Below are 12,122 nucleotides of genomic sequence, written 5' to 3' on the forward strand. Positions count from 1 at the left end.
TTAGATATTACCAAAACATGTTTACCCTGTTAAAGTGGCACCTACTGTAAATATCTTTCCAGATAAAGATGCTGTAATTAACATCAGCTGTGTTGCTTTAAATATATTCCAAGATCCATGAAACCACTGCCCTATTCAACACATAGAGTTATATGTCTATCTAAAAATCTGAAATAAAAAGCTTAAGAAATATTGGTGCCAAAAGTCAAAGGAAATCAGCATCTCTTCTTCATGCTTCATGAAGTGTAAATGAAATTGAGGTACCCCAATGAAGGCAGAAAGTTAGATAGGAAAAGAGCAGTCTGAAGTTCATTAATCTCCCTCTCACACGTACCAGAACTTCAAACCGAAAGACTAATGATATCTACAGCCATCATCTGAACTGTAATCTTCTTGCATCACTGCAAAATGAATACGTACAATCTATTACCTCCATAGTAGTTTTGGAGGAAAAGGGTTTATATTAATGACTTCAGAAGGATCTTCACATTACTTTTTATAAGGTGAATGCTTTGGAAGAAAATCCTGTTATTTGTGGCTTCCAAGTGGAATAACATGGTTTTACCCTCACATCACCATCTGACGGTTTTTAGCAGAGTACCACCAGCTGTTATGCAAAGTATATGGATCCTTTTATCTCCAAGGCATATTGTGGGAGTAGAGGTGATTAAAGAGATTAAAGCACCAGCCACTGCAAAAAGGTAGAAGTAGTAACATCCATACCACCGTAATAGTACACAAATACTAACATATTGCCATGTAATTCAAGCTCCAGGTGTGTCTCTACAAAATCCCGTAAAAGGCATGAGCAACAGCGCCTACAACATATCACTGACACATACATCTAGGTACAAATTTGTCAAAGTACATAATCCACTATAGGCAGCAGTTCTACCAGGAACCAATCTTTGCTGCCTAATAGCCAGTTAGATTAACCGGCACTACAATTTTTCTAACCATCATTAGTAATAAAAAGATTGTTGGCAGATATTTCCCCCAATACACACACTTTTAACATTAGAAAGATTCATTTTTCAGAAGGTGGAAGAAAAAGACATACCAGATGCAACAACAACGCTATAATTGTCCTGAAATCCATTTTCTGCTTTAACTTTTTCTTTTTCTTCATAGTTCTTTTTTTCTTTATCTTCCTTTTGTTCATTAATTAGCTTAGCTGTAATACTAGGTGTATCTATGCAGGGAGGAACAACAACAAAAAAAAGAGAGGAGAGAAAGGCATTTCAAGATATGAAGTTGATTTTATTACAGTTTCTAGGCTGTTAACAAGGTTATTCTCAAGTATTTCAGTGGCTCAGAGTTCCATCCCAGGCAGCAATAGTCTTATAAATATCTATGAATTAAGTTATTATGATAATTCTGGTCCTCTCTTCCCCCAAAAACCTGTCCTCTGACAATTTAAAACTGTAACAGTTTAAAGCAGGACCTATACAGGACCTGATGAGTCCAGTATACTCATGTTAAAACACCACCACAATCAATCAAAAATGAGATTAAGCAACAAACCCCCACCCAAACCCAAGAAAATACAAATCAATACAAAACATCAAAAAATCCCAACAAAACACAAAAAAAAACAAAAGTTTTTTTAAGGACATCTGCAGACTTGTTCTATTTAGGTCTAGGCATCTAGTGTTACATACTGACCCAATTTCAGAACTGGCAAGTATGACTGTTCCTTTGAAACTGGAAGATGCCTAAAGTACCTTACACACCCAAAACTTGTGCTGTTTGCTTAAGTGAACATTAGATTACCGCAGTTCAACCATTTTGGTTCCATCATTAGTGCGGATCACAAATATTAGCAAGCACCAATCGCTGATTGATGACAATGGATCATTTCACACCTTGTAAGGTACAACACTACCACCAAAATGGCCAAATAATTCACTAATTTCTTCTGAGTAGTAACTTATTTCCACACAGCCATAGCAGCCTTAAGCTATAACCACAGACCTAGTAGTACCATCCAGCTACCTTTAACTGTGTATCACCAGTGGGTGAGGTGCTGAAAGGGGTATGGTTTGACTGCTTGGAAATAAATTACAATTTGTGCCGAAAGACATTGGTTATGTCTATGTTAGACAGGAGTGCAGACGAAAAGAAGATACAGAGTGTGAAACTGCGGCAACTCAGGACCCAACATTTACACACACACTATATATATATGTATACATACACATAAATGAGATAGGGTGTTGGCTTTTTAAAAAATTCTCATTATTATTATTACTACCACCACTACTAAACTTCAGAGTTGTTCTAGTTTGGTCCTATGGACTGAATGCTCATTTATTGGTGGAGAATTTAAAGGTCATTAAATTATTACGGAAGCTTAAGCAATGGTATTTTTACTACTCAGGTGATGCTCAGATTCGTTGTTCAATTTTTTTGACCAGCCAAGACCAGTGACTTAAGACCAAGGTCAATGAAAACCAAAACAACTGGCACTCATCCTAGACAATCCTATCTGCAGTGATACTGCACATTTTCTTCCTATGGTGAAGGGATGTGAGCAGCAGATTCAGCAATGATTTTAGACCCCACTCCCCTGTTTTCTTTTTTAAAGGTTGGGAAATAAAGTTTGAAATGAACATGTTTACTGTGATTTATTTTCGCAGAAAGTATGACACAATCAATTTGAGACATTAACAGTGGAGTTAAAGAAAAAGAAGTTAACCCAAGGGACAGACTCTGACACAGGATCTTCACGACCTCCTAGTGTTGCAGTGGTGGCAGACTTTTCCTCCCTTCCACCCCCAGTCCTTCCCTTCTCTCTCCCTCTCACCCCAAACACACAGTTTACTCCTCATATATTTGAGTCTCCTTTACTATATCTTAACCATGGACTTCATGGAAAGATACAAAAGTGTCACAAAGCTTTTAATACAAAGAAATCGCACTGGATGAGGGATGGAAACATAAGAGAACCTGAATTTTTCCAGAATTCTTCCAATTTAACATGAGAGTTAATCTGAGGAATAAAATTCTCTACCAAAACCCAAAGTTGCGGTGCTCTACAAAGTCAGCATTGAATCTGCTTCAATTACAGACATTACAGTATACAACATCATCACTTTCCCCTCCGCGGTCCCTATTAGCACTGGCTATCAAGCTGACTGCAATACCCCACCAAGGCAGCTAGTCAGTACAGTTTATGTCACTGCTCAACAACTGATCCCTACCTCATTTGCAGTGACTACCCCACCCATTACAGTAATTCTGACCATAAATTGCACAAAGGATCTAAAGATCTTGGTCACATTCCACACGTGACTGTGTCTGGACAGTAAGTGAATACAGAATTCTATCAGAAATAGTAAACCATTCCCTGGTAAACAAGCTTCAAGTATTTTTCTAGGAGTCATTATTTTTTAATTAAAATTCCAAAGCACATCTTGTTCTGTCTAGTATTCTGCCAAATACCATTATAGTACTTCTATCACCTAGTTAGGTAACATATACGTTGCCTTAATGAATTTGTTAATAATTTCAATGCAAAGATTTTCAGCAGATATAAAAAAGCAGTAGTTTCTCTGAATCCATGAAGATCTGCTTCAGAAATTAAAAGTTGATCTACATTAAGTTCAAAAAAATTACACATATAAATATACCTACATATCAGTCCATACTTAGCCAGATGAGTGTGCAGTTAAGTGCACACACTTCAGTCCACATCTGCAATACAGCAAAATCATAATTGCTGTGATGATCTTTGACTTCTCTTTGCTAGTACTGAGAACCACATCTTAAGATTAAAGAGGAAGTGCCGGGTTTTTTTCTTTTTTTTTTTTTTTTAAATTAGGCATGCTTAAAACTGTTTTTTGCTGTAACATGACCTAACAAATTTTCCTCTGTTTCTTACCTGAGGAGTATAAACTTGCATCTTACCTGTTTTTACCTAGAGAGCTCTGGTATGGCCATGACGCATATAGTATGAATTCTACTCTTTAACTACATTTAAAATAAAAAAATAACTAACCCTAATCTTTAACATATAGTTCTATTTTCTAAAGTATTAAATAAACACTGAAGTTCAAGCTAGGATTCATTTTAAGATTAAGACATTTACGATTCAGGCAGCAAAATTCATATTCATAGAATCACAGAATCATAGAATGGTTTGGTTGGAAGGGACCTTAAAGCCCATCCAGTTCCAACCCCCCTGCCATGGGCAGGGACACCTTCCACCAGACCAGGCTGCTCAAAGCCTCATCCAACCTGGTCTCGAACACTGCCAAGGATGGGGCAGCCACAGAGCTTCTCTGGGCAACCTGTGCCACGGCCTCACCACCCTCACCAGGAAGAATTTCTTCCCAATATCTCATCTAAGTCTTCCCCCTTCCAGTTTAAAGCTGTTGCCCCTTGTCCTATGACTCCATGCCCTTGTAAAAAGTCCCTCCCAGCTTTCTTGTTGGCCCCTTTAGGTACTGGAAAGCTGCTCTAAGGTGTCCCTGGAGCCTTCTCTTCTCCAGGCTGAGAACGATCTGTGGAGGCCTGGTCAACAGAGTTCCCTACAGAGGGGTTCATCTCCTCATGTATATTCAAGTAGTATAACTGAAAGTACTGAACTTTAAAAAATAAACAAATTCATTACTCAACATTATCCTCTCATTGTATAGAATTTAAAAATTAATCTCTAAAAGTAAATTATGGTTTTTAATCTCCATTTAGTAAGCAACTCAAATGTTTACATAATAGTCAAACGTATATCCACAGGCATTAGATGGAGCTTTGATTATTGTCCTTTTCATAGCAACATGATTTCATCTCCATCTTGAGACAAACTTGTAAGTTGCAGGATATTTAACTGACATAATTTGGGAATATTTAAGTGACTGGATGAAAGACAGGGCATTTTAAAGACCGATATTTGCAGTATCATTTGTACAGTCTTGCAAATATCCCATCAGATATTTGAGAACACATTAATACTAAAAAGCGAAAAAATACCCCAAAACAACCAACCAGCCAAAAAAACCCCAACCAAACAAGAAAAAGAACAAACCAAAAATCCCACCTTCCCCACCTCAGTTTTATAGCAGGAAAAAACAGCATTTGACCAATAAAAGTGCATTTTACATGCAACATGTAAGGCATATGCAAAAGCTTACAACTTAAACCACTGTTTCATATTTGGCAATTACTGATGAACACTGCAAATATGTATGTTAGGCATACTTTGTTCATGCGAGTTTTTCGGTTTTGGGGTTTTTTTTGTTTTTTTGAAACTGTATCCTTAAAAAAATAAAACATGAACTACTGTAAACTTGCCTGACACACGATCAAGAACCTCTGCTAGAGTTGTTGAGACAGGCAAGTGAAGAGTACGAAATTTGTGTCCAGCTCCATACATTGGATGTTGAATTACATGGCTAGTCGCATTAATTCTACCTTTGTACAGCTGAAAGGAAAAAAAGAAAAAGAAATTAAAAAAAAAAAAAATCAACATTTAACATGACTTTATCATTCAGAAGTAAGTTAAAACACTAAGTTCTTATAAACTCACCTCAGCAAAATGAAGCTAAATCTTTAGCGTGCTAAAAAAAGAAAACTGATGTATCCTTCAACTTTGGATGTATACAGTAAGAATGCATCAAATTAGGACAAGTTTAGTTTTTTCACTCAAAAGAAATCACTTCAAAAGCCTAGAATATTTTTAGGATCAGAAACAGTATGATATCATATTTGTTTTAAAAAACCCAATTATTTCACAAAGCTGTATATGAGAGAAAAATTGAGTGTCTGAGACTTGCAAATATTTATGAAATTAAAACTTAATTCCAAAATTAAATTAGGAAAATCACAATATACTTGGAGTAGAGAAAGATGTCATTTCTCTATTGCTCTGACTGGAGATGAAGTTTATTCTAGAGTTAATATCTACTTTTTGCTATTATGACAGATAACTAAGTCACTACTAGTTAAAACATTTCAAATATTTTATCGTAACATATTTTAGCCTGAGCTCTCTTTGCATTTTGTATCATTCTTTGCCTGCAGTAACTTTTTATAGACTTTTCTGCAATGAAAGTGCCACTTATCCCCTTCCTCCTGTGAGACCTGTTTACTAATATTCACACACAGGACCAATTTATCCTTGTGTAACTTCATAAAAAAATTTAATACTTGGTGACAATGAGAAGTTAGCTTCTAAAATACAGTTTTGGTAAGAACTTAAGAGATAAAAATGGGGATCTAATCTTTGAAAGGTTATGTTGTTGGATATACTAGAAGTATATGTTGATATACTAGAAGTATATGTTGCACATCCACATTATTTTTAAGGTTTCTCTTTGGATGTTAGAGGAGGAATCATCTCAGTAAGAACAGACAGACTGTTTCCTGGTGTTTTTAATAGAAGAAAATGAATTATCTGACAACTCTTTTCAAGATATTTTTCCTGCTTTTACATATCTAGTAACATTCTGTAAAAATCTGTTCTATGTAAAACAAATTATTAGAAAATTGATGTTACCTTCACATTACCAACAGCCATTTTAACAATTAACCTCAGTCAGCTTAAAAGAAAGCATTTAAATGTTTGTGCTAAAATTGTATTTGTTCCTCCTTTTCTTTTTTATACTACCTGATGCAGTTTCCCTGTCACGTATCTCATGTAGTACTTTACTTCCAAGATGTAGTAAGATCAGCAGAAGCCAAAGCAGAAAATAATTTACTTGTATGGGAGTACCAGATCTTTTAATAACTTCTGTTTTTCCTATATTTCTTTATTCACAGCCTTCAATTGAGAGCATAGCGCTTCAGTCATTAATTGTAATTCTGCATTCTGGTGAAGCATGTGCAAGTCTAAAAGCACATCTGCTTTATAAGTTATATTCAAGTATTTGTCACTCAAGAATTTATTTGTGGTGTTTTGGCCAATTCTGAAGGATCCCTGCCAATTTTGAAGCATCAAAACTACAACTGTTCCTTAACGAAACTGATAATGAAGAACTGCTGGAAGGACTAGAACTTGTATCTATATTTGCTGCTAATGCATAAGGATACTATTAAAAAGTCTTCCATAAGATAAATTTCAGTGGTTAATTCTTTCAGAAGCAGTATCTTTTCAACAAGATGCCTTTGTCTTACAACAGTGCCTTAAATTTTCTTTTAAAATCCTGATATACAATCCACCAACACATTCCTTTCCAAAATTCCACAATGGGTGCAGTAGGAAAAGCTGTTGTCTGACGTTTCACAGTTGAATATATCCAGTTGGTTTTTTTTTAAGGCTAAATTTATTCCATGTTCACTATATAGATATAAAAAATTCTTACTGGACACGGGGACTGAAGAAACAAAGTCACTTTCTCATCCTCTAGCATCAGCTGCAAAAAAAGCCTCCTAATAAATCCTGAAATATTTCCAGAGGTAGGGAGGTTCCCACGCTGAGGAGAGGACTGGAACAATTCACAGAGAACCTGGGAATGCAAAATGACATCAGATTTAAAATATTCCTATATTTTGGTCTCTAAGATATAGCTCTATGCAGCCATAATAGGCAGTGCCTAAGATCTACCTTCCAGTTATCATTCAAACCAGATCAGAAAAGAGCACCACTGAAGAAAACATCAGCAGCAAATGAGGTTTTTTTACAAAAAAGTTCCAAACACTAACTACACCATCAAAAATAAATGTAAATATATAGACTACTCAAAAAGATAAAAACCTGAAGATAAAGTATTTAGACAAATAGCTTTCAAATCCCTAAACCAAAAATTTCCCACTGCATAATGCAGTATTACTATCAGTCATTAACAGAGAACTGTACTGAATTTTTTACTGAAGTCTACCTGTTCCCACGGCATTGTCATTCTTAATGTTGAAAAATCTGGTCTTAATTATACTTTTCTTCAAATAGGTCTGCAAGGTTAACAAGTGCGAGGAAAATAGCTGAATTTGTGCTAGAATGCCAAATGCAAAGCCATATTCTGCAATAACCTGGTGATAGATTGTGCAGGCTACATGGTTGGAAGCAAATTTATAAGGAAATCTCCTTAAGTTACTAATACCAAAGACAAGTATGAAGCTTGATTTTCAAATTCCGTTTCAGAAGAGTTTAGACCCATCCAATTAAATACAGTATTTTGGATTTTGGTCTAAAGTTTATTCCTCTAAACCAAGAGGAATGCAAATCTATCCACAGGACTGGATGGCCATGCCAAAACATTTTTATACTTTTCAAAGTCAGACCAACAAGCTACCAATTTTAATACAAAACTTTTCCAGTCAATGACAGCTTACCAAAAAAGTTATTTTAAATAAAGCTAAAAAGAGTAAAAAAGTTTTGAAAGTTAGTGGTAGTTCTTAATAAAGAAGTTAAAAACTTTTTTTTTTTCTCTCTCACCTGTGCCATAAGTCTCTGGTTATTAGGATGGCAAGAGATGCACTGTAAGAAGAAAGCAACTGTTGCATTTTCAATTGCTGTCCGCTGCTGAGTGGTCAACCCTGTTGTTACAGTGGAAGAAAGCAAGCTAGATCTTGCACTGGTCTGTTGTGCCGTCACATTGTGTCCTCCAGAAGTAGCACCAGAATGGCACAACAGAAATAAAAGTGCTGTCCACAACGGATTGACTTCAGAGCCACCCAACCAATCCTTCATCATGTGGCTGTTGCCAACTTCTGTCAAAAACCTGAGAACAGGAGCAACCAGGTCTGCCGTGATAGGCATTTTATTAAAGTGCTGTGGAACATGATGCCTCCTGAGCCTGTCCTGGGTGATATCCATTGATTGTGCAGTGCAGTCAGAGCTAGAAGTATGGTTAAAGCAAAAACTAGCAAGACTTCTTACAAGCAGTGAAGGCAAACCTGAGTCCAATAATTGCTTGATAGCTTCAGGAGACTGAGATGAGGCAGCAAGAGTAGCCAGGTGAGACTCTGTTAGTGCAAGAGGGGCTTGTGCGTTTTTAGAGTCATCTGTTAAAGATGAACTAAGGTCCTGCTTTTTGCTGTCATCAGTCATGGAGAGTCTGTGTTGACACTGCATTGGAGGAGGAGTGATACCCATCCATCCCATGAGTAAGGAAAAATAATTTGGGTGGATGTGGCACATCGAGCAAAGCAAACTATCAACAGCTTTCTTCAAAACCATGTTGCAGGGAAGAGACATGGACCAGTTAAACAGTGACCTGTAGAAGACAGAAAATCTTGTCAACACATAGTTTGCCACTCATATTCCCTTTTCTTCACTGGTTCATAAAACATCTTTCCACATTTACGATTAACTATTGTAGAAGCTGTTATAAAACACACCGTGCTGAGCCTGAAAACCTCTTTTGCATCACAGTATCAGCAGGACATTCGTTATCCAAAAGGTGTTCCTCACCTGTATGTTTAAATTTCTCTCATCATACTGTATTTAAAATAGATATAAGCCGACTTTTCTGGCATGCTGCACACGAAAGACAGGATTTCAGTCTTTTGACAGTTGTCACACAATCTATGCATTTTTGAGCCAACAGCAACCTCTTTGTGCTTTCAACTTTCCAAGCTGCAGCTACTAGGATTACATATACACGCACGCACACAATCATTTCCATAAAGGTCTTTCCATCCTCTGTAAGAACTGAAAGTATTTTAACATGTTCCCAAAAATTTTTAAAATTCGCTTTATTAGAGTTCTACCTAAAGGTGTTGCAAAAAAATGAAAGCAGCAACAATCTTGTTGGTTGAATGATGTTCCTCTCACTATCCTTACTCAACCTGAACTTAGGACACAAGTTAACAAGGGAATTACTCCTCAGAGATACTAAAATCCCACCTACCTTTGAACTCAATTCCATCCAAATCCTATCTCCTTGAATGCTAATCCAAGGCACATGAATGCAAAGGCTAATTTAGCTCCTATTACTCAGTTTAAATTTCAGAAGTGCTATTTGTAAAATAGTGAAATCATCATTTCTTCATACAGACTTGTTCAGAGTAGCTGAAGTATTTAAAAAAAAAAAACACCGCAGTTTTCTGAACTACATTCACAGTACTTTAACACCACACATAAGTTACATTATCTTAACCTTTACATACAGAGGTGAACACACACAAACACTTCGTGCCACTTCAATGCTGGGCTTTTAAATAACTTCGGATATGTCATCATATATCATATTCCCATTTGAAGACAAGGATTGTTTTTCCCTCTTCTGGATAGAAGTGTTATTCTATGTTTAGTCTAAGGGACTCTAAGAGTCTAGAACAGAACATGGTTCTAACTAAAAGTTAGCTTTACCACCCATCTAGTGAACGGCTGACAAAAAAACCTCTCCAAAACAAAGCATTGAAAAGTTATCTCAGTGACAAAACGACCCATAACTTTGGGGGATAGTAACAATTTCCCAAAGTCCACATAAAATAAAGGTACACCTAAACTCTTCTCCACACAATCCTTCCACCAAAATTTTCTGGGTAAGTTCATGGTCTATGAAAAACGAGGTTCTCTTCCAACCAGATATTAAAAAATAACTACGGAATAAATTAGTATCCATTGGCCAAAGTAGAAATATTGAAATGGAAAATGGGCATGACAGGAAAATATATCCAAGAAAAAAAGTGAAATATCACATGAAGGAGAAATTAGGAGTTATAGCTAGAATCAATGAAAATATTTCAAAAGTTAAAATATCAAAGAGGACGAAGAATACACATGAGAAGTTATTTTCATTTGAAAAATTATTTACCCATATAAGTCTGACAACAGTTCTTCCATATTTATTAAAAATGTATTTTATAATTTTCTCCAGATGCTGGCTGATATGAATTATAGTTCTATCTGGCAGGAGGTAGAGAAATAGGGCTGTACTGCAACATACATAACTAGGTACAACAGTTTTTAGTATTCCTTCATTTCCTCCTGTGATGAAAACTACATGCTCTCCTCCAAAAGACAGGAATTCAGCTGTGAAACCCACTTCTATAAATCTACATTGGCTATCCATTTCAGAAGTCCATTTTTATCAGAGTTCTTCCTTTTCAAATGTTAAGCTTGTCAAAATGTATCCTGAAAATGTATTTCTGCTAAAACGTATTGCTGAAAGGACCAACTGACCTGCAATTTAAAATCCTTAAATTGATTCCCAAAAGGAATAAGCTCTGTTTGAATTAACAATTATTTATATGACAGCATCACTTTGGAAGAGGTCTACCTTGTAGTCATGTACCTAAAGACCATCACATTGCACATATACAAGAGCTCCACATGCTTGTACCAATAACTGTAACTTGCACACTTCCCAGTGTCTGAATGTGTGACTGTGCCCAAAGGAGACAGTAAGGTAGTAGAAAAATATGAACGTTTCCTAAGGGCAACAAAAAAATTATGTCTTTTCAAAGTTCCTTTCCTTAACTGTAATCGTATTCAATGGTAAAACGAAAGACGCTTTACTAGATACAGGGATTTAATAGCTATATTTCTATAATACACACGAAACAAAGCTAGTTTAAACAGAAGAAATGGTTAAGCAACATAAATTAGGAATGTTAGCTTATATATTTTCAATCTGGAATCGCTAAAAGTATGTATTTGGTGTTTAGGGTGAACTTTTCCTTAGAATCCAGCAACATCCAGCAAACTCATAGCTCAAGATTCAGTCAAAATTTTGTGCCTTGTTTCTTTCAAATCAGACTGGCTGGAACAAAAGTGGCGACTTCAAAAAAACCAATCCCCTGCTCCAGCTCTTAGCTATCAGTTATAGATATTGGATACCATGAGTAATAAAATCATGCTTATATAAGAGGATGCTAATGAAGATCGTGATTTATAGGTACTGTGAAAATTACTTCAAACACTCAATGTCAACAAGAATAGCTCCATTAAAAAAAACACAAACAAAAATATGAAACAGTTTACCTTTCACAAATGTGCAAGTACATAATCCGGATTTGCTGATTTGTTTCAGATTTTTGTTTTGAAACATAATTATACCTGGAATATGTGAAGTTTTGTGTTTAGAACTATAAAACTATCTGTTTAAGTATCTTTAAGTATTCACTCTATGATTGAGGGATGACAACTTCCACTACTATTTCACAATGAGTGCACTTAAGTCATATCATTTCAGCAAACAAAATAATTCAGTTATAAAAATATACGTGGTGCAAAACTT

The 12,122-nt window shown here is 35.8% G+C and overlaps 1 protein-coding gene across 1 annotated transcript in view; it reads right to left on the minus strand.

Annotated features, from left to right (window-relative positions):
- Nucleotides 1-1,060: 1,060 nt before the first annotated feature.
- BIRC6 (baculoviral IAP repeat containing 6) overlaps nt 1,061-12,122 on the minus strand; it is a gene marked incomplete at both ends in the record, with an annotated part of 77,762 nt that continues 66,700 nt past the window's right edge. Inside the window, 4 exons of the mRNA XM_009701526.1 lie at nt 1,061-1,192; nt 5,293-5,422; nt 7,302-7,445; nt 8,372-9,152. Coding sequence (XP_009699828.1) covers nt 1,061-1,192; nt 5,293-5,422; nt 7,302-7,445; nt 8,372-9,152 — 1,187 coding nt within the window. The remainder of the gene's footprint in view (nt 1,193-5,292; nt 5,423-7,301; nt 7,446-8,371; nt 9,153-12,122) is intronic.

This window comes from Cariama cristata, unplaced genomic scaffold (assembly GCF_000690535.1).
Source record: "Cariama cristata isolate BGI_N322 unplaced genomic scaffold, ASM69053v1 scaffold3586, whole genome shotgun sequence".
In the NCBI taxonomy this organism is placed as follows: domain Eukaryota; kingdom Metazoa; phylum Chordata; class Aves; order Cariamiformes; family Cariamidae; genus Cariama; species Cariama cristata.